The sequence below is a fragment of the Fusarium oxysporum genome, chromosome 12 (genome assembly GCF_000149955.1).
Source record: "Fusarium oxysporum f. sp. lycopersici 4287 chromosome 12, whole genome shotgun sequence".
Taxonomy (NCBI): domain Eukaryota; kingdom Fungi; phylum Ascomycota; class Sordariomycetes; order Hypocreales; family Nectriaceae; genus Fusarium; species Fusarium oxysporum.
The window spans coordinates 2024295-2047382 of NC_030997.1; the positions used below are offsets into that span (position 1 = coordinate 2024295).

General features: G+C 46.0%; 10 protein-coding genes across 11 annotated transcripts; 3 read left to right on the top strand and 7 right to left on the bottom strand.

Moving 5' to 3' along the window:
• Positions 1-896: 896 nt before the first annotated feature.
• FOXG_21627 (uncharacterized protein) lies at positions 897-1067 on the bottom strand (the record flags this gene model as incomplete). The annotated part of the gene is made up of 1 exon (XM_018401973.1): positions 897-1067. The coding sequence occupies one exon, from the start codon at positions 1065-1067 to the stop codon at positions 897-899; it is 171 nt and encodes a 56-aa protein (XP_018254380.1).
• A 93-nt stretch (positions 1068-1160) lies between these two features.
• Positions 1161-1866, bottom strand: FOXG_14747 (uncharacterized protein). Its single transcript, XM_018394808.1, has 2 exons — positions 1736-1866; positions 1161-1679 (listed from the first exon to the last, which is right to left on the bottom strand). The coding sequence occupies exons 1-2, from the start codon at positions 1746-1748 to the stop codon at positions 1363-1365; spliced, it is 330 nt and encodes a 109-aa protein (XP_018254381.1). The 5' UTR covers positions 1749-1866; the 3' UTR covers positions 1161-1362.
• Positions 1867-3297: 1431 nt separating this feature from the next.
• On the bottom strand, positions 3298-4685 carry FOXG_14748 (uncharacterized protein; the record flags this gene model as incomplete). Its single annotated transcript, XM_018394809.1, has 4 exons — positions 3298-3449; positions 4060-4208; positions 4289-4332; positions 4680-4685. The coding sequence occupies 4 exons, from the start codon at positions 4683-4685 to the stop codon at positions 3298-3300; spliced, it is 351 nt and encodes a 116-aa protein (XP_018254382.1).
• Positions 4686-4810: 125 nt separating this feature from the next.
• On the bottom strand, positions 4811-6358 carry FOXG_21628 (uncharacterized protein). The gene is made up of 2 exons (XM_018401974.1): positions 6106-6358; positions 4811-6055 (listed from the first exon to the last, which is right to left on the bottom strand). The coding sequence occupies exons 1-2, from the start codon at positions 6217-6219 to the stop codon at positions 4970-4972; spliced, it is 1200 nt and encodes a 399-aa protein (XP_018254383.1). The 5' UTR covers positions 6220-6358; the 3' UTR covers positions 4811-4969.
• An 868-nt stretch (positions 6359-7226) lies between these two features.
• Positions 7227-8201, bottom strand: FOXG_14749 (uncharacterized protein; the record flags this gene model as incomplete). Its single annotated transcript, XM_018394810.1, has 3 exons — positions 7227-7693; positions 7751-7999; positions 8057-8201. 3 exons carry the CDS (start codon positions 8199-8201, stop codon positions 7227-7229), a joined length of 861 nt encoding a protein of 286 aa, XP_018254384.1.
• A 2631-nt stretch (positions 8202-10832) lies between these two features.
• On the top strand, positions 10833-12402 carry FOXG_14750 (uncharacterized protein). The gene is made up of 6 exons (XM_018394811.1): positions 10833-10944; positions 10995-11142; positions 11201-11489; positions 11559-11684; positions 11736-11885; positions 11960-12402. Exons 1-6 carry the CDS (start codon positions 10908-10910, stop codon positions 12371-12373), a joined length of 1164 nt encoding a protein of 387 aa, XP_018254385.1. The 5' UTR covers positions 10833-10907; the 3' UTR covers positions 12374-12402.
• A 2327-nt stretch (positions 12403-14729) lies between these two features.
• Positions 14730-16425, bottom strand: FOXG_14751 (uncharacterized protein). Of its 2 annotated transcripts, XM_018394812.1 has the most exons (3): positions 16163-16425; positions 15933-16115; positions 14730-15881 (listed from the first exon to the last, which is right to left on the bottom strand). In XM_018394812.1, exons 1-3 carry the CDS (start codon positions 16392-16394, stop codon positions 14866-14868), a joined length of 1431 nt encoding a protein of 476 aa, XP_018254386.1. In that variant the 5' UTR covers positions 16395-16425; the 3' UTR covers positions 14730-14865. The 2 variants fall into 2 exon arrangements, with proteins under 2 accessions (XP_018254386.1, XP_018254387.1); XM_018394813.1 differs by having other exon boundaries at positions 15933-16425.
• Positions 16426-17320: 895 nt separating this feature from the next.
• Positions 17321-19280, bottom strand: FOXG_14752 (uncharacterized protein). The gene is made up of 2 exons (XM_018394814.1): positions 18985-19280; positions 17321-18929 (listed from the first exon to the last, which is right to left on the bottom strand). The coding sequence occupies exons 1-2, from the start codon at positions 19174-19176 to the stop codon at positions 17643-17645; spliced, it is 1479 nt and encodes a 492-aa protein (XP_018254388.1). The 5' UTR covers positions 19177-19280; the 3' UTR covers positions 17321-17642.
• An 880-nt stretch (positions 19281-20160) lies between these two features.
• On the top strand, positions 20161-20520 carry FOXG_21629 (uncharacterized protein; the record flags this gene model as incomplete). The annotated part of the gene is made up of 1 exon (XM_018401975.1): positions 20161-20520. One exon carries the CDS (start codon positions 20161-20163, stop codon positions 20518-20520), a length of 360 nt encoding a protein of 119 aa, XP_018254389.1.
• A 1500-nt stretch (positions 20521-22020) lies between these two features.
• FOXG_21630 (uncharacterized protein) lies at positions 22021-22476 on the top strand (the record flags this gene model as incomplete). The annotated part of the gene is made up of 2 exons (XM_018401976.1): positions 22021-22204; positions 22370-22476. 2 exons carry the CDS (start codon positions 22021-22023, stop codon positions 22474-22476), a joined length of 291 nt encoding a protein of 96 aa, XP_018254390.1.
• Positions 22477-23088: the final 612 nt, after the last annotated feature.

Below are 23088 nucleotides of genomic sequence, written 5' to 3' on the forward strand. Positions count from 1 at the left end.
CTAGAAACCAGAGCCGTTCCCTCTCCATCTCTCAAGTCATATTCTTTCGGTAGCGTTATGACGCCTCGGATGACAGTTGATTTGATGTACGAGACCTGGAGTAGTAACGTACCCTATAGATCAAGACATACACGGGCCACAACCACAGTTGATTATAATTATGGCCTGTGTAGACATAGGCCGCTGGGTATTTTCGTGCTCCAAGACTCAATTGATGGATGTTAGGTATATATCGGCGATTAGCAGTAGGCGATACAGATCGCATTCCTTGCGTGACGGTAACTTCTGTCTTAATTTGTTTCTTACCTCATTTAGGTCCGCCTGAGCCATTCCAGATGACAGATTTAGTTTTCAAGTTACTTGCGGTCGTGAATATCTCAACATCTCCCTAATGAAAATAAGGAGCGTTTTCGAGATTAACCACTTGTTCTCAGTTAAAAGCTAAAAAGCATTCATTCCTCGACAACTAACGTTTAAAAGGCCTGCATCTATCTCCTGTTTTTCGTCGCATACAACTACTGTATGATTAGCTGAGTTATAGTAATCACTGCAGGCCTGAAAGACCAAGATTGCCCAACGACTCACCAGTCTTAATGACCTGGGTTACCCTTGATTAACTTCTCTTAGGTTCATGAAAGTTGCATCGTTATGGCTGTTAGCAGGTCAATGGTAGACTGAAAGAGAGATGTTCCTACATCGAATCGCCACGAACAGAGATCAACAAAGAGTACTAGAACAAAGAGAAGTCCAAGTAGTGTAATCGATAACTTAGTCTAGTCTCACCGTATCAATCCTCTATTAACCCGTCCAGCTGCAGTCAATAGCAGCAATACTGTCATGTCACAAAGCAACCCTTCCAACCTCTTTCCCACAAAATGCGCTTTTACAAGAAGCTCTTAGTACTTGCGCTTCTTGGAGGGAATAAAACAATTGACCCCGGCGGGGCCAGGAGCTCGGCGCGTCTTGGGCTTTGGCAAATTCTTCGCCGCTTCATGAGACTCTTCATTGGTCAAGAAAGTGGCACCAGGAGGGCTCGGGAAGCCAGCTTCGACTTTAAAGTAAGACATATCACCAACATCCTCCTCTTGTCCGGTGTCAGAACACGACGAGGGACTCGTCTCGGCCACACAACTACGACGGCGCTTTCCTTTCGGTTCCTTGAGGGCTCTCAAGATATGTTAGAATCAGCTTCGGAGGCTCAGATAGGCGTCGGATGGATGGCAGACTTTGCTATTCACATAAACATTGTTCTTCGTCTTCATCTTTTCGTATTCAGAGTTGAGACCTAACAGATCTAACAATCTATACTATCCTGGCACTTCCCTCATCGCCCCTTCAATCTCGCCTGATCTCATCACCCTCTCACTCATCCCCAGCCGTATAGACAGCAGTAGCAAGGTACTCAAAGTGAATAGTCAACCCCGTCTCACCACAACACCCCAGATAGAAGCCACTCTCGTCAACCGCCTGGTCTCCCGAAGGAGCAAGGTGATAAATCCAGAAGTTCTTGAAGGCTGCCTTTGGATCAATAAAGATTGGCGTGACCTGTAAGTGTGGGGCGCGGTCGAACTTTGTTTTGAAGGTGAAGCGCGTTGGTCGGCCATCGGCGTATCTGGTGATGGAGCCTTTTCCGGCTTCGACTTCACCGATGCTGCCGTGCTTGACGCTCCGGACTTGACCTAGTAACGAAAGTGAGTATCTATGAGTAGACGGTCTGAGGTATGGTTTGACCTACCCTGTGCGCTCATGGTGTCTGTTTGTACGGTTTTAGCTCGTTAAAAGTGAAGTTTGTGTGTGATGAAAGATGTGTAAGGAACTCAGAGATGGTGGGTGGTTCAAGCCTTATATATCCTCCGGGACGAGCTTGGATGTGACCCCTGCGTTCTGTGTCATTCGGGGTTTTGTCCTCGCGGTGGCATATCTTGTCTCAGCTGAAAATTTAATGACATAATGTGAGTGTCGGTGTGATGTGAAAGTGTCTCATGCGGCAGCTAAAACCCGCAGATATGAGAGCGTTGCGTCGCCAGTTTCTGGCTGTGGCCGGTTAAGATGAGGGATGCAACTCAGGAAACATCCTCCGTGAGTCCATGACGAGCAGAGATTTGGTGGAAAGTACTGTTCCATCTTGCACTGTCTAAAAGGGACCTATGCCAGTGGCGCCCCGAGACACGGCACGATGAGACACGGCCTGGATCTTGATCTTCATGTCTATGTCCTATCCCTTCGATGACCTGTCATCTTGTCAGTCGAATCCCGTTCCAACCTCTTGCCTGTCTCTCAAGAAGATCCAGATCTGGAAGTCTCCTGCCGCATTTCATCACAAAGGTTTACCAGTAACTGAGACTCTCTGTTCACAATTTGCTGATATCAGAGGTCACCGAGCCTGCATGTCTCATTATCCCCCCTGACCGATGTCCTGCATATGTCCGAAACGGGCAATAGGTCTTTCAGCTGTCGGGCCTCAAACATTCAAGCCACTTGGATCATCGACCAATCACTCGATGAGATCACGACTTCCGTCTTTTCATGATAATGAGAGAATTCATTCCATTCCAGAGATTGTCTCATGTAGAATCCACTGCCGGGAAAATTCCCGTCGGGGAAAATGGCAGTAACGCAAGTTCGAACCGATGCCGATTAGTACTACTAACGAACTCAGAAACAATGGTATCCAGCTACTTGAACAACACCCAGCATCGCACATATTTGCCTTTCAGATGTCTTGGGCCCGCTTCTCCCTGCTAAGTGATGGATCAAATATATGTAAATGAATGTAGATAATGGCGCAAAGATTTGCCTTTCGGCTTTTACTCCCATGTCTTTGCTGCAGTGCGCTTCTTTCGTTCCCGTGCTTGATACATGAGCCAAGCGTTTTCCGAAATGCCCCATTAGTTTCAGAAGGATTTGTCATTGTGAATCACGCTTTATTGGCAGCCACCTTGGCGAGCAACAGGGATTGTCTTCAGTGACCAATGACATCGACGTGATCCGAGGGGCGTCCATCAACTCCGGCAGTCAATAGCCTTCATCTTCATCATAGGCATCCAAGTTCTGGCTGATAGGCCGGCCCTGAACATGATATAAGCTCTACCGCTTACCAATTCCTGCAGCACTGCTCAGACACTATCATTTCCCATCATTCAAGCTGCAGACGCATCCTACCAGACAATAGCAATCCTTCTATAAGTTAAGCACTCTTGAATCAGAGGCTATTTAGGTTAAAAGAATCTTCGACTTTATCAAGAGAGCTATCCAGTGAGTTGACCCCGTTTGGTACCATGATGCCAATCAAGTTGTTCAAGCATTCGTTCCACTTCTTCTCGACCCTTCGACCAAGGCGCGCCCAAGGCCGCTACGCTTGTTGTAGTCAAGTCCACCAGTAGCATGTTTGAAACTTAGGGCGAATAGAGCACTTATAACATCTCCGAGCCTTTTCCAAGAATGGAAGCCTGAATTGATAGAGTCAATAAAAACTTGTAAGAGACATATGATTCGTTTACTTTGATCGCCACCGACCATGGAGTGAAGAATAGCTTTTTATGTTGTTGTAAGACTTGCAAATCATTCAAGCAATCAAGTGAAACCGCAATGTCGAGGAATATATCTGAGAGTTGCATGGCTAGTCGCGAGAGGCCACAACACGTCATTGGCTCTGCATGAACCTTGAGCGTCACTCATGTCAATAGCTGCTCTTGATACCGCCGTTGAAAATAGGCCGAGAGACTCCCATCAAGCACTTTTCTGGCAGAATTGGGAGGCGTGATCTTCTAGAGTAGCTGCTGAATCTGTGGTTATGGGACAAACGCTCTTGGCAAAGAGTAGCTTGGCCGTTTCAACATTATTGATAGATGTTTCAGGGTTTTCTTGAAAGAGATGTTGCATAGTCTCGACACACTTATCCACGACGATGTCTGCTAGCGCCAAGTTGGTATCTTGGACCGGCCATTGTTGAAGCATGGAGTAACAGGATGATAACGACAATAGCCGCTGCACCAGCTTAGCCATGAGACATGTTTGCCATGGTGGCGACAGTTTCCAAGGGTCTAGCCAGGGACTCACATTCGGAAACATGGCTTGTAGGTGTACCATAGTCCCTGATTGGAATATGATCAAAGAGTGTCTGGTAGCTGGAGGTACCGAGCCATTCAGGACTTGGATATTTGTGAGGGCTGGTAACCATGCCTTCGATATTTACATCTGGGCTAGAGCTATGAATGTGGGTTTACTGCAACCTGCATTGTTTATTTAATATGCCTGCACCAGCCATGGACAAGAAGAGCCGACTTACTCCGACACACTTTCTGCAACTTCAATTGTAGCTTGCCTATTTCTCTTTTTGAATGGTTCATCGCGATATTTACGTTCATTTGACCGGTCCGCTTGTTGACAGCGTAAACATGTAGACTGGCCATGGTCGCATGATAGTTATCTCGACTCGGAAAGCTTGCATTGTGCCGACCTGATAAGAACCATTTGGTTTGGATTGATGATACTCATCTATAAGCTCTGTACTTTTGCTGTTATCTGAGCGTTATGAAATCCGAAGACGTTTGTTATGGAACTTCCTAGCAATACACCGACATTCCGATCATTGTCCGCCAATGGGGTAAGGTCTTCCACCTACGCACTCTACTCCGGGTTCCACCCACTACAACCATTTTATCCAGCTGACGACTTACATACATCTTTGAGGGTGTGGTAAGGCTGATTGAATCAATGGGCTCTTGTGGAGTGCCACACTAGAGCGTGGAATCATGTAGAGGGCAAGTGTTTGGGACTAACAGAAGATAAATCTGCGCTATAAAAAGGAAGGTCATCTTTCTTTGTCGGATTGATAGAGATAAATAAAGATAGCTCGCAGGCTTGTAGTGAAGACAGTTTAGTTCTTTTCTCTATATAGTATAATGGTTACTGATAGGTTTGTCAGCCTTATATGACTTGGTTGGCTTTCAGAAAAGGTATTATCTTATCATTCAGCCCTCCTATCGACCCACCCAAGCACTCGGACTGCCCAGTCCATAACCGACCACCACTCCCTAGGCAAACATCTCATAATAGTATCAAACTCTCGTTCCGGCGCACCATCAATTAACCAGAGTTGCCGTCCCTGCTTTACCACCATAAAGAAGTACCCACTGATAGCCAAAGCCCGAGGATTCTTTGCTTTAATAAGATCTATGAATTTCGCTGATAGGGCGGCCGGGAAACTAAGTGGCTTCCTTGTAGTCATTTCTGCATAGATATACGAGAGGTAAGCCACTGCTGGCATGCAAATAGAAACCTCCTCCTGGTTTATGTCCGTTGATGTTGGGTTATAATATAGTAAGAAGCTGAAAGGGTTAGGATGAGTTGTTTTATCGATGGTTGGATAGATGGTCTTGAATTCTTGGCTGATTGTCGGGTTTTCGATCAAGGGTGATGCCGTATGAAGCAGGTTCATAGACCTCCTAAATGAGATGAACCAGCCATGAGGCATCCTTTCGTCATTCTCGCCCGCAAGATAGTATCCGTTCACGTTGGCATGAATAGAGACGAGCGCGCAGACTGCAGCAACGCTCGAGCTGTTTCCTTTACTCATACCACTTCTCAACTCCTTTCTATGGCCCTCTATTGCACAAGCCATATACTCGTGTGAAGCCACCTCAAGCGCTTTATCAAATTCATCAAACCGTCGTAGATGAAATGCGGAGATGCCGAGAATCCCATTGAGGACACACGGCGAATGAGTAGCCTGCTCCAGAATCCAGAGTAACCATGTGGCTTGAATATCAGTTGCCCGCTGCGTCATCTGAACGAAGTGATGCAATAGCTGGCGTCCAAGCAACTGTTCCGCTGGCGATCCAGTACGCCCTGCAAACAGGTCGCTTGATGACAGGTTGCTACTTGCCGGCGATATCGGAAGAATGGGCTCAACCTCGACCGGTGATTGATACCTCACTGGAAGGATCTTCACATTGTTAGCTGAACAGCCTCTTGACCGAGACTTTGTGTCAAAGTATTCGCACAACGCTTCCTTCCTAATGCAATTCTTGCAGAACGGGCGATTCTCGTCACACTAGAATAGGTCAGCTTAACGAGCGATTATTCCAGCTAAGGAAGGACTACTTTGATTCGGCTGGTTTTGCATGGTCCACAGCCTGTTCTTGACTTGCGATGTGCTCGACGCTGTGCGGGAGCTGAGACCTCGGATGCATCGGATGAGGTATTGACGTCAATCATAGGAGCTATGTTTATGTTTACATTTATGAAAGTGGTATTGATGCGAAATATTGTGAAAAATTGAACAAAAGCAAGAGAGGGAATCTAGAGCTCAGAAGGCAAAAAAAATGAATGGTAGCGGCCGACAGATCGTTTGAAGGTAAAGAAAGGTATTGTTTATCTCCTGGCCGACGTCACTTTAATTAATATCCGTGCTTAGTGTGGCGAAGCATCCAAGCTCGAGTCAAACCTTGTGCACCAGCTTGAACTTTATTTATGTATCAGCTACCATCCATTTCTGTATGTAACGACAAATAATACCAACATCTACCAGCAAGTGAACAGCGACGCCATGGAGCCTTTTGCGGATGGTATAAGCCTCGGTTGATTGAAAACCTTGTTGTGGCACTCAACAAGAAATGCCATTGAGTCGACTGAGAAGCTGGTCAAGATCAGCAGGGAATTTTGTCAGAAGGTGGGTTTGGCCCAATTGGTTCGCTTGGCCACCTATGGATCAACGCTCCATTGGTATATAAGGAGCACTGCCGACCCCCTTCTAGCATAGAATCAAGGCTCTTTTAACCCTCTCTTATGTGACTCTCTGCTGTGCGTGCCACAAATTTGCCATTAGCTGCAATTTCCACACAGACCAGGGCATAGGCTTTTTGGCCTAATTTCCTAGGCCCTAAGTAATGCAACAAAGTAGCATCGAATCTTGTTGCACCAATACTACCTTGCTGTTTTGGTGGATATCAAGCATTTGGTAAGCATTCCAGCCCTGTATTAAGCATAAGAAAATTTAATTAAAACTTTGAATGCTTAGATAGTTAAACAAATTTTTATCCCTTGTTTTCGCGCAACCTAAAGTGTCAAAACCTAGTGATCTCCATACCCGTGCCAGTCATAGAACAAAAGGAATGAAACAGAAGAAAAGAAGACAAGATTACCCAAGCGAAACAAAAGTCAAACTACTTACCCTCCGAGTTGCGCTGTCGCTTCTCGAATGAAACCAATTAATTGACTTAACCCTAAACCTCTTGCCTTCTGCTCACCATGGTTCCCAACGAGTGGCCCTGCGGGTCACTCAATCCGACCTCGCTATCCGAATCGTCGAGGGATTTTCTCGCGCTTTTCATGTACTTCGAAGGATGGAAGATGTTGAGACTAACGCTGGCAATGGTCATTGGAACGGCATCGAGGACAAGGACGTACACCTCTTTGGACTGGAGCTCTCCGTCATGCCCTTCAATGTACTCAATCATACGGAAGAGCGATCTGATAAGGATGAGGGCGCTTGCCACGTAGATTACCACTAAGGGTCTCTGCCAGATGAATGGTTGTGCTGTAGATTGCCTAGCAAATCGGAAGTGAAACAGCCCCGTTACAGCTATGAACAGATCAAAGAACAGGACCTGGACTATTAAGCCGCCGATGATGATGTTCTCTCCTTTCGTTCTATCGTCTGGGGTATCAGCATTCACGAGCTTTCCACCACCTACAAATTTCTAGTCAATACGTATCGGCGATATGAGGAGTGAGACAGTAAACGCACCAATCCCTTGCAGAGCAATAGAGATCACATCGCCAAGCAGAAAGATCTTGGTCAACCAACTCGGCCTGATCAGTGAAAACTGCTCCCCTTTCAATTGTAGGATGTAGCGCCCCAGGATCATGTAAATGGACGCTGCATAGCAAGTGGGTCCGAGAAGCAGGAGTAGAGTCTGTAGGACATAAGGACCAAACGTATAATCTGGTGCTTGCTCAGCGCCAATCGCACGGCCGATGAAGCCGACAGTTTCAACTGTGAGGAGTCGCTGTTAGTTGTTGGCAGAGGTGAGTGGTACAGGAGTAAACGTACAGATTGATCCAACTAAGAATGGTAAGAAGAACCATGTCCTTGTCTTGATGATTTGGAAGAGGTGAAGGGCAGATGAGAGTGCGAAGATGACGATGAAAATAATCGATGCGGGAAGAGAGGGTTCGTAGCGATAATAGTTCACCATTTTAAGGTCCGGTGTTTAGTGATTGAAGAGCAATAGAAAATCACAAAGCAAGGCGAGACTTTTTTGGCTATTAATTCGATAATTCGTGTCTAGGCAACTGGTTGTGGGAAAAATGATTTCTTCACTCCCCAGTTTCGACATGTCGTTGACTATAAGTAGCCGAGCCGTTGATGGAGCATCAGGGATATTGATGTCATCAAGATTACCAGGCATCAATGAATTAATGGCTTAGACTTGCATAGGTGACGCGTTTCTCTAACATCGGAATGTGAAGTTGAAGTCGGGTCGGTCTGTTTGTATATACCGATGGTGGGCTTCGCCGTATCGACAGACCCCCAATTGGTCGTCTCCGTGTAAGGATCTGAGGCTCAAGAGCGCCTTGCCAGTGATCGGATCTCTCGGTAGCTTGATTGTAGCAGTCTCTAATCATCCTGCATGACAGCGCCATTGCTCTCCCCTGGCATGGTTTAACTTGACAGACACCAGCTTTGGGGATCCATAAAACTATTGACTGCGCCTTGCAATGGAAATTGGTTGAACTGGAAGGCGTTGCATGCCTCAGATTACGCGCCAAAATGGCGACGCCCTAAAGGGGCAGAGTTTAACAGAACACAACATGAATACACCAATTCACATCAATGAACCGAATACACGTAATGTCTGACAGAAGCTCTACTTTGTCGGCATTTTCCAAGTCCGACAACACGGACCGAAGGTTTTCTGTATCAGCCCGCTTCCTATTGGTCAGGAATACGAGACCCTGGTCCTTCTTAGCTCATAAGCTTTGACAGGCTATCACGCTAATTTAGCCCACTACGGACAACGACCCTGTTCCAGATTTCTCCCCCGTGAACGTCAAACATCCTTTATTTGTTTTTCGTCTGGGGGGCCATCAGCCCCGAAAAGTCCCCTACTAGGGCACATGACGTGCTAAGCTAAACTATCTATAATCGCTGCCACGCAGGACCTCACCCAGATCATTTACAAGACCTCTTAGATCGGAGCCGTATATATACTCGAGCTATTTCCATGCTTAATACCCCCAACAGGCACCTCTCTACTCATAGCCAGCCCTGTAGTAATTTCTGATAAAGGTATATCCTAACATGCAGTACTCACCTGCCGGTCATACCCATCTAGCAGTCAGAAAAAAAAAGAATTTCCCTATACATAATGCACTTCTTTAAACCTTAAAGGAAAACCATAATAAAAATAATAAAAATAAGTTTATCTCTAGAATTCATATTAAAATTAAATCTATTTTAATATTTTCTAGGCCTTTTAACCTTATGGCCTATGTAGGTATATATAACACATAATCCTTGCTTCCCTGAATTTAACCTCTTATCCTCTTCTATCCCTCCCACCTCGATCACATCCTCAATAATATCCGCCCTTTTAATAGCTTTGTTTAGCTCTAATATAGTATCACTAGCTGCTAGAGCCTCTGCTAGTATTATAAATTTCTTATTAGGGTTTAGTATTGCTTTTTCCTTCTTGCCTCCGCGTAACCAGCTAACTTCCTCCTTTACATTAGCTATTCTAGTACTAAGAGAGGTAATCTTTAACGTTTAGGCTTTAAACCCTTTTAATACTATAAAATAACGCCTTCTTATAAAGGGGCTCTTATTCTTCCTTAGGTGTTGACACAACCGAGCCTATACGAAGCACCGCCCAAACGGAGTATCACCACTTGTTTCTTCCCGTGACTCGTCGGCATTTCAAAATGCCCGATACGATAGTGGCGTCCAAATCTCCTCAGCGACTGATTTCAACATGGCCCAAGCCTGCAGCAAATATCTCCGATTTCAGTTGTCGACGTCGTGATCGGCATTTCTGTGATGATTGATAGAGATGCGCCAAGTCCACTTTGAGACGGAGAATCCTGGCGTTTATCTCCGGTGAGTTCGATTTGTGCCTAGTAAATACCAGTCCGCACACTTCTTGTAAGAAGTAATCCACTTCTCGGTGCTGTCTTTCCACTTGAAACTATTTATACATCTGGTGAGTCCTGTGATTCTGTTGAATACTCTTGAGCAAAGCCTCAACGATAATACTTTTCAAAGTGCAGACGTGCAACACGTTGAATGCTTGAGGTACTGGAAATGTTACGATATTGGAAATCCAGTATTATATTCTAAAGGTTATGAGAGGGCAATTTCTAAGAATTTGACGTATACTATCCTTGAACCATAATAGAACTAAAAACCTCGCCTAAACTTTAAATATGTCCCGTTGAGCGGGATGTTGGACTATGAATCAGGCCCTGTACTCGTCATACAAGGATGTATCCATGATAGACAAGGGTCTCGTATTGAGAGCCAATCAACCCCCTCCCCCTCCAAATGTCGCTCGGGCTGCTTGGCCCAAGGCGAATGATACGACAATTCTAGCGGACCACACGGAAATTGTAGCAGACAAATCATGTCGCAGATCTTCTCGAAACAGCTCATGACACGAGTTCATTTTCCGTGAGACTGAGCTTTGCCGCGCGGCAGTGCAAGTCTCAGCCAAGCCGGCGTTTCAAGTGATTATTTTGATTTCAACAATGTATATCCATAACCTGAGCTTGAAAACATATGTAAGCTTGGCCCAACAGCATTCTTACGTTTTAGACATACTGTAATCAAACAACTTTATTGCCCCCACCTGTGCCTTACCAATTCTATTGACTCCCAATTATCCTCCAAGCGAATTCACCGAACCATGGCGAAATGCAAAGAGCATCCTCTTGATGTTGATAGTGTGTCCCGATTCACCATAGCGCGAGGTCGACCCACTAACTTCTTTTAGTAGATGAACAGGACTTGAGCATCGGACTAACGACTCATGGTCTTCTCATTCTTATCGCTGCTTTATCGTGTTTTGTGGCATGCCTAGTCTCGGCCTACCTGATCTACAAGCATGCACAAAGTTTCACCAAGCCTTCGCAGCAGAGACAGTGAGTTCTAACGCATCACAAATTGCCTTACCATTACTGACTGACCAACCCCCCATAGAGTAATTCGAATACTCTTCATGGTGCCTGTGTATTCCATTGCATGCGTCTGCAGTATACTCTTCTACCGACATCACATTTACATCGCCGCTACCTACGAGTTCTACGAATCGCTTGTTATCGCCGCCTTCTTTCTACTTCTCTGTCAACTTCTGCACGTCAACATGACTTCTTTGCAGGCTGATCTTGCTGGACTTCAGCCAAAGCCCTGGATACCCCCTATTCGTTTAGTTGCCTATTGCTTTGGCAACAGGACAGGGAAGGCTTCAGATGGCCAAAGATGGTTCAACGTGAGTTTTGCATATTATTGTGTATATAACTTTTGCCTTTTTGGAGCATACTAATTGCTCTCTGCTTAGACCATCTGCGTTGGTATACTGCAATTTTGCATTGTCAAGTTTCTTGGAGCGCTTGTCAAATGCACCACTGAAGCTGCAGGTGTGTATTGTGAAGAGTCAAACAACGCTTCACATGCTAAGATCTGGGTATGAGCTCTTGAAACTATTTACTCATACTTATCATGCTGACTCGCGGAGGTGATGGTGATTGAGATGATGTCCTTAGTTTCAGCCATGATGTGCCTGCTCCAGTTTTACAAGGAAATCCGTCACCGAATTGCTGAACATCAACCCATGTTAAAGTTTCTAGCTATCAAGCTAGTTATCATGGTGTTCTATATCCAATCAGTATGTCTGTCAAATTTGTTTGAGAATCAAAGGCACCCTCTAGCGGAACAATACTGATACTTTATCCTTTGTAGTTTGTCTTCAGTTTTATCACTAAGCCTGGGGGACCTGTCAAGCCCAGCGAATACATATCCTACCCATCTTGGGCTGTCGGTATTCCAAATACGCTGCTCTGTATAGAGATGGCATTCGCGTCCATTCTCCACCTCTATGCCTTCCCGTATCGTCCATACCAAAACAGCCAGACTTGTGGTAACGAGGGTTCAGAAGCACTTGGACGAATGGATCAATCAGAAGGCGAGTATCAGGGGCTAAATACCGCAGACTCTCACTGCGACTCAATCTGGTCTGAGGGCACCAAGTGGTCTGCCAAACCTCAGACATCGGTCAGGGGTGCGGTGTTGCAAGCGCTCGAGTTCAAGGAGATTCTGCAGGGAATCGGGAAAGCTATAAAGTGGTTTTTTGTTTTGCGGAGGCGACAACGTTGATTGTACGCACCATTAGTTCCCACACATTCGTCTATGGCACGTTACTTGCTATGAGCTGAGTGACAAGGTGTCGTGGACTTCACTTTTCTTGTGTCCGCAAAGTTAGATCTGTCATGCCGTCGAGAACTCTGCTTTGTTTCAGAAAGCTCGGTGGCAGTACCCCATGCCGCGCGGACTACATGGAATGGCTGGATACCCACAGTCTAGAAATGCACCACTATCGCCTACTTGCTATTCTATTTCCTCCGCGTGTTCGTGTTCGTACTTTGAGCAAATTTGAATGGACAACAGTGTTTCATTCCCGGGCTCAATCCTTACACGAATACGAATCTGCCTGCGACCTTGTTTAGCATTGGGCTGGGACATTTGACTCGTTGGCCTCAAGCACAGGGTGGGCACCGTCGCTGATTGAGAGGATGATGAACACTATCGCCTACAAAGTGTAAGATGTGGAAAATTAAAGCCAAACAGTTGTAGTCCCTTCCTGAACTTTCTAGAACCGAAACTCTTTTATACTGTGTTAGGGTTGGGTTTGTCTATTACAGGTGAGATTGAGCCCCACTATCGCATGTGATCCAGGCCCCACTTTCACATTATGTGTGATTCGTCTAAACTCTGGTGATGCAGACCACAGTCCCTATCGCATATGTGATCGAGTCCTACTCCTGTTAAATATCAGAGTCCCCTCTTGACTTCTTGATTCCTGTCAATCATCATAATTCTCATCCTCTTCTTGCCCACTTCCAACATCATCACCATCACTGTTACTATCTTTACCGTCTTTATTGGAGTCAAAACACACCCTAAATAGGTCCTAGTTAGGGTTAAAAGTTATATATCTTTGGGGTCTCTATACTATAAACCCTAAAATCTTTATAAGCCTACTGGTAAACTTGCCATTTTTATATGCTGGATCTACCTAACCTAGGTTTAGGTGTCTATGCACACCTAAACCCCTTAAACCATTAAGCCTTCATATCTCCTCCATTTATACTCCTTTGACCCACTTCTTAGTATCTAATTATTTACAGCATTATAAATATCTCCCCTTTTAGTATTCCTCTCTTATGATTAGTTACCTCTTTAACCCTTGTATCTCCTCCCCTCCTCCTATTTAATATAATAACCCTTACCCTTATCTCTTCCGACCTGCTATTTCTTACCTGTTTATAATCCTATATCCTATAAAAGATAAAATAATAACAATAGTGAATAATAAATCCTATTAATCCTCTATTAATATTACTATTAATAATAATTAAAATTAGACGCCCTCTGCCTTAGAAATCTAATATAGATTTCTGGCTATCTAAATGGCTTAAAACTACCTCTATTTACCCTTCTGAAGAACCCCGTCTACCTACCTCTCCCTCCCTCCTTCCCATCCCCGATAATACTCTATCACTACTATCACTATCCAAGCCTGTTAAGTCACCAAAGCCTTCCATCTCAGAAAAGGGGCATACCGCTTAGTATCAACAGAAACCATTGCATCCCCGCCTGCGATGGGTTCTTCTAATGCAGTTTTCTAATCATCGTCGCAGAGAAGGGCTTCGTCGAGAGTGTTATTATCTCGCCCAAAGCTAGTGGGACTCTTAGTCTAACTCTTGATGTCGGAAGGTTTCATCTTGTTGGTCTGCTATCGGGCGTTTTCCATATTAGTGATCTTTGTTTGGTTGGTGAAGTAAGTGGGAATAGGCGAAGAAGGGATTGGATGTACTGAATTGAGGGATGAGGAAATGGCTATCTGTAGGAGAATAGGAGGGATATTTATACCGAGGATTGAGGAGAGTTTATTTTGTGCTTGATGTTCTGAGAACAGCTTCGAAAGCGTTTTGAATGGGCGTTCAACGTGTGAACAGCTGAGCAACCTCGAGACGAGCGAAGCGATACTTGTGACCATGGGGTCAATAACAGATCCGACTGAGATGTTCAGAAAATACATTATACGCCGCTAAACCAATTGTCGAGTTGCAATTTATGTACTGTTCTAGTGATTGTGCATTTATACTCGAATACGTAGTTATAGGTAAGTGTCGTTTTCGGCCACACTACATTGAACAAGGCCTTGGATATTGCTCCAACTTCATCTACGTTCACCATAAGTCAAATGACGGTTCATTCAGAGATCGAACACTTTAGGAGGTGTATTAAGTGCTTCATCCTGAGTACAACTGATAGATCCACGGAAGAGCGAATTTCTCGATAGCCAACAAAGTTAGGACAGGCTTTGTCAACGGGTTTAAAGTCCTTGAGGAACGGGCTTTTATCATGGTTATTTAGTTTTTCTATCCTACGAGTGAGTCAAAGATCCCGCTTGAACTCGTTCATTCGTCGGAAGGATAGTTCTTTGAATGTCAAAAGGAGGATGATGAGAGCGATACTTATTTGTCATTTCTGTACTTCCTATCATTCTGACCTCACCGAGAGTCACGATGAGTATTGCTCACTTGATCGAAATGACGATTCTATAAAAAGAGCAAAGTCATTAACTATTTTCTAAGAAGCTCGGTACTAAGCAAAACAATCCTTCCAAATAGCCGTCTTACATGTCGAAAGAAAATGGCAGACGTGCTCGCGAACATACAGGACCCAGTAAAGATAATGACCCAGCGATATGACGACGGGATCAGAGACTCAGCAGCAGACGAGTGCTGTAGGGAGCTGCTGTTGTAAACCAGTAGACCACCAATAGGACCCGCAAGCACGTTGCCAACACCTTTGCCAAAGTTAAGCAGCCCAAAGACAATGGGGGCAGCGGTCACGTCATCCGTGATAGTCGTGCTCATCCTCGCCCAGATAGCAGTGAAGCCGGCCCCAAAGAAACCATATAGGATGGTAAAACCGATCAGGACAGGAAAAGAGCCTGCCAGTCTCCACATAGTGAGAGTCGTGACGGCAGCGACGAGGGTAGAGCTACAAGCAAGAACATCAAGTGGTAGCTTCCGGTCTGAGAGATAGCCGAAGACAAATTGTCCTGCAACCTGGGATACGCTCATGACGGCGAGAAGTATAGGCCCAGATCTTTCGCCGAGGTCAAGGGACGTCGCGAAAGACGGGAGGTACAACGAGGGGAAGAAGTATCCAAAGCCCTGGAATAGGTTGGATACAGAGTATAGCCAGAAGAGAGGGCTTTTGAAGAAGGACCAGTTCGTCTTGGGCGTGTTGACGTGCGCGGAAGGCGGTAAACGACCATCAAGGAATGGGATCAGAGGTCCTGTTAGAACAGCTAGGCCAACAGCAACAGCGCGGAGTGTTGTCTGATAGCCGTAAGTTGACAAGAGAGCCTGCACGACAAACGGCATTACAGCACCAGAAACACCAGACGCACCACAGAGTAATCCGTAAGCTATTCCGCGACGAGCTATCCAGTACTCATTGACCATCATGAGAATAGGGTAGTAAAGGATCAGAAACCCGATACCATAAGCGACACCTTGCGTGAGGATAAGAGTCTCGAGCGTGTTCGCAAAGGAACCAGCCACGAGTCCGCCGATACAAATAGGCCCTATTCAAACTTAATGTTAGTCGAGAAGTCATACTGAGATTGACGACTTACAACCAACCCAGATCATTTGCCGTCGCCATCTTTGGTGTTTCTGGATAAATGGCATGATGAACGGGGCTCCTATATAGCCGAGGCCAGAGGCTATTGTGCCGACAACACCGATGTACGGACTGCTGGAAAAAGCTGGGATCCTCGAGTAGTAGTCCTGGAACACACCAAAGGACAAGGGAAACCCTAAACACTGTCAATTGCGACTATTATATGAAGGAAGAGCGATGTACCCCATAGCAGAGTCTCAAATACGAACGCTGCGCCGAGGAGTCGCCACGCTGCAATGCCCCCATCTACAGGCGCTAGTTGAGATATCTCGTGCTCATTTTCAGTAGGTATCCCCATCTCGGGGGTTTGAATGGCATGTTCAGAGATTGTTACTCGCGATGATGATGCTGGCCAGGCGCGGAGCTCGTGGGACTCGATTTGGCTGGATACTGCCAAGATCTCCGTGTTACTCATTGCTATAGATGACCAAGAGATAGGATAGATGGGATGAGCCGCAACCAGCAATGTCAGGAAGCAGCGCATATGTAGGGTAGCGGAAAGTGGATCTAAATGATTAGCCGAGGCTCACGCAACCAATAAGATAAGCACATGACATCATGATCGCGGGGCTAAGGAACCGAGGTTTACAGATGGAATGAATTTGTGAGAGTAGCAACAGGAGATTCCTTCAATACTGTGATTATAAGGACTAGTAGTTTTACGTGATTTATGGCCCTGTTTAATTGGCAACTGGGAGAATTAACTGGATAGAGAGGGTGACGACCTGAAAGCTTGAATCATTCCATGTCGAAAACTTGAAGAAATATATAATGCGAAATGAGTGCAAGAAAACTTTTCATATGCGAGAAAGATTGCGATGACCTATGTCATTGACATACTGGTTCCGGAGGCTTTGTTGTGTTGCATACCCCTAGATTATCCTCATAGACAGTCTAACCGCTTTTCGGTCGAGCAGATTTAGACGATGAGTTGATGATAAGTCGTTCCTTCCAAGCAAATCACCTGTCATTTTCAAATTCATCGTCCTGACTCTCAACATGTTGCGTTGCAAGTTGATCAGGGCCAGGCTCATCGCGCTACTTGGTGTTGACGTAGGATCTCACTCTGTCAGATGACAGCTTCATGGTCAAACATAGCCATTCAGACTCCGCTTCTACCGGATGTGCTTTTGATTGCCATTGGCTCGAAGAAATGTGGAATCTATACCCCAGGGTCACTCGAGCCCTTTCATCTCTGCGTCATCTTTACCCTCAGTCCGGTGACATTTATTATGTAGCTATTACGCGCAAGCCTAGCACCCCGATTAAAGAGTTTGAGCTGGCGAGGGCCTTTACGATGTTTTAATTTTCTATTCTGCAGATCATCATCGCCACCCGCAGAGATGGGTCATTATAGTCCTTGTTAATGTGAGCTTCGCCATCCGTAATACATGTGATATATTGTCATGCCTTGTCTCTCAGCCCCCAAGATGAGAGACTTGGATGATACCTCCGTTTTTCATCACCGCTTGTCAATGGAACGAGGAACCAATGAGACGACATTCATGCGGTAAGCAAGGATAATTCAGCAGGAGCGTAAGCCAGATCAAGAGGCCCCTTTCGATGTACCGAGCATACTATCTCTATCAATTTACCTTCTGCAGCACCATCTCCACCTCACCTCGTATGCTGCGGGGAATCCTGTGACTTATACCAATCAGCTTCAAGCAGCCTTCGCTTCTCTACTTTCTATGACTTGCACAATATTCCTCCCCTCCCCCTGGTCCGTGGTGTCTCGCTTCATGCGGTCCGCCCGCCAACCTGGTCCAAAGCGAGTCAACGCGATGAAAAAGGGAACAATAATCAAGAGAAAGCCTGCACAGATGGTGTATGTCCAACCAGGCTCAACTGCGTCGGTCAAAGGTTGGATAGCGGCAGTTATGGCAGCGCCCAGGCCGCAGCGTATCAAGTTGTTGGCCGCGCTTGCGGTAGCTGCGTCTTGCGGGAAGAGATCTACCATAAGAGCGTTCAGAGCTTGCGCCACGGCGGTGGAAGTATAGCCAATGACGAAGAGGAGCACCATGGGCCCAGCTAGATGGGTGGGTTTGTTAAGCGTCCATCCATACCCAACAAGACTCGCAATAGCGGCGGCGATGTGTGGCCATGTAACTTGTAGGCGGGCGTGCTCTACGGGCATATTTGGGTCGCGACGGGCGAGTTTAAGTGGGATGTTATGCTTAGCAGCTGTGTTCCGGTAGGCCCTGTCCATGAGTCGGCCTGTGATGACAGTACAGACAGCACTACCAACACCAAAGGCCAGGAAGCAAAGTGATGTTTGCACCTCAGAAAGACCATACAGACTTTTCATAAGCGGCGGAAGCCCAGTATTGACGCCAGCAATCACTATGTTGATGACGCCATTGCCCGCAAGGACCACCGCCCCCTCCTTATCCAGCATGACCTTCAAGATAGAGAAGGGGTTGGGAAAGGAAATAGGCTTCCGCTTCACAGAATCTCCCTGCTGCTGTCTGCTCTTCTGCGTGAAGAAGAAGTAGAACGGTTGACTGAGACTCGGCGGCACACGCGATCCATTGCCAACAAGCTTACGGTTAGTCTCGGGAAAGAAGAAGAGAAACAAGACTCCAAGCACGATGCATGCAATAGCCAGAAACCAAAAAATGGAATGCCACCCAAGATACCGAGTCAAGACGCCCCCTAGCACAGGTGCCAGAGCAGGACCAAGAACAGGAGCAACGGTAGCCCAGGCCATATAGGAACCCCGCTCAGCCGGCTCGACAATATCTGCAATAACACCACTGGCGAGAGGAATCAATCCACCAGCGCCAGCACTTTGAACACATCGCAGCGCAAGCAATCCAGCGTAAGTGTTCTGTAGTGCCAGGACAATATTGGCGATGAGAAAAATCGTGAAACACGCGATGTAAGCGAGGCGGCGGCCACTGGAGTCTGAGAAACTGCCGACAAAAGTGGGAGCGATGCCTTGGAGGATCTGGGTCAACATAAGCATACTGGGCGGGCGGGAGCCAATGACGGAGCCACTCTACCATAAAGGTTGTTACTGATAGGTTGACGTCTGTGATAGATACGCCAAGATCGCTAGCTACGGTGGGTAGGGCGGGATAGTACATGCTAGTGGCCATGGTGCCGAGGAGTGCGAATAGCGACACAGATACTATCATCAGGCGCTTCGACCAGAGACCGTAGACGGAGAAGACTTCGTCTTCCATGGCAGACATACTGGTAAAGAAGTGAGTCACGTAAAGGAAGCCAAACAACGAGGGGACAAAACATGTGTAGCAGGTGAAGAAACTTCCCGAGCTTGGTACTTCATAAATTCCAGAGGTGAGAAAGAAAGGATCAGATCAGCAATGGAGGATCTGCAATTCCCGTGTAAGCGATGCCGTATATCCGTAAGCTCATCAGACTCGGGGCGTTTTGTTGATATAATTATCACCGGGCTAGCCTAATTTGGCAGCTCGCTTTACGGACAGTCATATCATATCATAAGCGCTTATCTGGCTCGTATTTCACAATGAGCTTTGCCTAAGTAACACAATATCTTTCTCTACCAGCTCCCTGTTGTAAAACATGAAAGGAATATTGGCTGCACCGTTTATAGCAAGGGTGATAGCGAAGTCTTGTTGTGTACTGCTCTGATGCAATGCCTGAGGCAAGTACAGCCACCTTGGATCAGTAGACAGATGTACTTCTGCCAGCCGCCAAGCTGAGCCCCACTAAGATCAAGGAGGAGAGCGAGGTTGAAGCTTTGTCCCGTCAAGGCCGAGAACAAAAGAAAACCCGTGATGCATAAGAATGACAGCCTCAAACAGTGATTACAGATAACATAAAACCTAGAACATAGAATAAAGCCTAGTAACGCAAGAAAACACGAATCTTATATGTTTTTAGGGACAAAGAGGCAATTAAGCTTAATATTGAGGAAGTTTCTATCGCGTATGATAAGTTACCGAGTAATAAGAACTAGGTTTTCTCCCTGTCGAACCGAAACAAACAGTGCGGTGAAATAATTTGAGAAACAGGCTCGATTATTGATTGTTCACCTATCCGTCCCTCAATGTTCTATAATAAGGTGACCTGTTCAATAATGGGAAATTGCAATCTACTCTGATGCCTTCAGCCTGTTCGATGGTTCAAATGTACATAATTTCCAAGGTCCCGTTGTTCTGTAACACTAATAACTGTATGAGGAATTGATCACCATGCGCTTTGTGTTTCTTTATTGTATTGTATCTGTTCCGCGTGTCAACGAACGGCGACTGGACTACTGCGACCTGGCCTGCGGCCAGCCAATTCCGGATACTGCCCGCGAGGGACTGCAAAATCCATGGAACAAGATGAAAGTGAAGCCACGTATAGCAGGTCTACTTGAGCTCTACGAATTCCTGAGCAGAACCAAGAAGACCTTGGTAGAGACGCTCAAGGTGAAAGGGCTCAAGTGCCGTTGGCGTCCTTTCATAGATGAAAGGCACACCCATTTAGGCGACGTTTGTGTTCGGAAGATGGATAATGACATTTTCCTTCGAATGATAAATGACAATCCATCCGTCATCTTCGAGTAATACCGCAAAAAGGGAGAATCAGATGTACCCCGAGATCCTGCGATAATGGGCATCAACCCCGACTTCAGCGAAATTGAGAAATGCGGCGGTCGTGTTCTGGCTTGGTGTATCATCGGAACCACCGGTTGACATGACCGTCATGCGTATACTATTCCTGACTTTGAAGACGACGGCGGCTCTGGCTGTGGGGATTTGTATAAGTGGATGAAAGTGGACAGATTATTCGTCCCTTTGAAGTGTCGTTACAGGAACTTGTATTTGACTGATTCATTAGTCGAATTTCAAGTGTTCGTGTTGATTGTCACGGATCTAGCACCGAGTTTGCTCACCTTGACGGGGTATGCTAATGTGTTGCTATACTTATGCTACCTCGAACTTACCGAGCCAAGGATGGGGAACGATTGCAGAGCGTATCTTATGAAGCATTGTCCGGAAATAGGCAATGATGGTGTTCTGTTTTTTGAACATAAGTATAAAAGCGTGATGTTGGGCGCTTTAGGAAAGCCCGAGTCAGATTCAGTCGCCTCGAAACTCCCGATCCAGCCGCCAAACCAGAAAAGACTTTAATCAAGCTTAGCGTTATTTCGCATGGAGTTATCGTGGCCTCTTAAATTTCTAAAGCTGGACTCTAGGGGTACATCATAGACAGATATTGGGGAAGGTCACTGACCTGTCTTTCAATCTAGTCGATCTGTTTTATCGCATTGCTCAGACCAAATCTCTTAAACAATTACAGCTCGTTCCACATACGAATACTTCAACATTTTCAGCTCTCGTGGGCAATGCACTTTTGGCAGGTAGGTATTTGGCAAGGGTGTCCACTCTGGAGTCAATGATTTACCCACGGGTAACTTGGGTTATTGGGATATAGGTTGTCTATGGTGGTTTATCTGCAGTTATTCCGTGGGTATAGATTTGAAAAGATTAAGGTAAAAAGATTTCAGTTATTTAGGCGATTATTTTCGCTGGTGTATTTAGTATTAGCTTGATGAAATTAAAATCTCTGAGTATCTTTTTTATACTTTGCAAGAGATGAGTCTTTGGCCCTGTGTCTATACTTGCTGTTTCTTAGTCTGTTTAAATTCAGAACCTGTAATAAGAAAAGGTCCATCCAGCAACACTCTTTTCCTCTTGATATGTAAAAAAGTCTACTTAACAAAAGAGAAATGTTCGAAGGCATATTATTCGCATGACTGGATTACAGTTTCAGGAAAGCCCTCTCCGCGTTACGGGTCTGGAGTGATATAAACCGTGATAAAAGCTCACAACAGAGTAGAGATAGTGCCCAGGTGAGAGAGTACGGCGTCGCTACTCGCAATGGTGATACAGGGAGTTGAACCATGAAGCATTGAAGATGGCGGGCGAGTAATCTTCAACGCCCAGTTTGCCGCCTTCTGTAAATCGGGGGCGGAAATAGCAAGTGCTTGGTCTACATCTTAGGCAAAACAGAGGCCAAGTTCAGTCACGTCTTCACCTTCGGGTATCATATCCGGCGTCAAGATGGACAACGGCTCCACCAGCTTCTTCTTAGCTGAGTGCCTGAACCTTCCATATGACAACGCGAATAATCTAGCTCAGGAGCGTCTTGTGACTCTGATAGAGCATTTCCAGCTTCTAGCCTTTCTGAACGGCGTAAATCCTCATGATGATCACGTCGCCGAAGTCGCGGGGATGATCACAGGCAGTACGCTCTGCACATTCTTCGCGACACGTTGTCATTCGAGTTCGTGAGCTACCAGTATATCCGGCTGGCGCCGGATGATAAACCTGCTCTCACTGTATCCCATGAGTTACTTGGACCTGGGGTCGCCGAAATAGATTTTGGGCTCTATCTTGCTGATTGCCATAGCGAGCTTTCTGCAAACTCAGTGGACTCAGCTCAACGGCATGGAGAAGTTAGCCCATTCGTTCATCCCCTTGTTCGTCAATGGATTATTCGCCCTGGTCTCTCTGTAAACGTGCATTTAACGCCGTCGGCATCATAAAGCCAAGTTCGTGCACCTTGGAGGGCGAGACATTCAGGTTGAGGAGCATCTTCCGAGCCGAGCTTGTAACCGTAGAGAGCGCCGGACAGCCAAGGTAGCCAACAATTCAACCGGGGTTCCTATCGTGAACTGCACGCTCACCAACACGGACTTCAACAGGGACCAGGTGTGATCATTTCCCGATAACAAAGACAGCATGGAAGAGGAGCACAACAGGCGTTCAAACGGAGAGCTCAAGCCGGCATTGAACGATGGAGATGCGACCAATATAGCAGGATAGATCATGACTCACGGCGTTATTTCAGGCCAGCATCATTCCTATGCCATGTTGCGTGAGCTCACCATCATGCTTGTGCAGCTGCCCTGATGCCGGGCACGGGTTTTGGGCAGAAAAATTACTTGACTCTTGACTCAGCATAATCGGATCAATTATTTTTTGCATATTGTGTTATGTTAATGACTTAGAAATTTGGTTCCTGCATGGACATGGGCCCGAAAAAGAATCCTACGGCTGTTCAAGTGTCAAAAACCGTAGAAGCTCTGAAGATATACTACCGCCCAGATTACGAACCTTGAGCCGCCC

Bases quoted from the DNA above. Each gene is read 5' to 3' on its own strand.
- FOXG_14752 (XM_018394814.1), bottom strand. From the start codon at position 19,176: ATGTCTGCCATGGAAGACGAAGTCTTCTCCGTCTACGGTCTCTGGTCG. The intron at 18,930-18,984 runs GTAGAGTGGCTC...ATGTTGACCCAG, and splicing joins TATCAGTAACAACCTTTATG to ATCCTCCAAGGCATCGCTCC.
- FOXG_14750 (XM_018394811.1), top strand. From the start codon at position 10,908: ATGGCGAAATGCAAAGAGCATCCTCTTGATGTTGATA. The intron at 10,945-10,994 runs GTGTGTCCCGAT...AACTTCTTTTAG, and splicing joins GCATCCTCTTGATGTTGATA to TAGATGAACAGGACTTGAGC. The intron at 11,490-11,558 runs GTGAGTTTTGCA...CTCTCTGCTTAG, and splicing joins ATGGCCAAAGATGGTTCAAC to ACCATCTGCGTTGGTATACT.
- FOXG_21628 (XM_018401974.1), bottom strand. From the start codon at position 6,219: ATGATTGACGTCAATACCTCATCCGATGCATCCGAGGTCTCAGCTCCC. The intron at 6,056-6,105 runs GTAGTCCTTCCT...GACCTATTCTAG, and splicing joins GCAAAACCAGCCGAATCAAA to TGTGACGAGAATCGCCCGTT.
- FOXG_14751 (XM_018394812.1), bottom strand. From the start codon at position 16,394: ATGAGTAACACGGAGATCTTGGCAGTATCCAGCCAAATCGAGTCCCAC. The intron at 16,116-16,162 runs GTACATCGCTCT...GACAGTGTTTAG, and splicing joins ATTTGAGACTCTGCTATGGG to GGTTTCCCTTGTCCTTTGGT. The intron at 15,882-15,932 runs GTAAGTCGTCAA...AAGTTTGAATAG, and splicing joins GCAAATGATCTGGGTTGGTT to GGCCTATTTGTATCGGCGGA.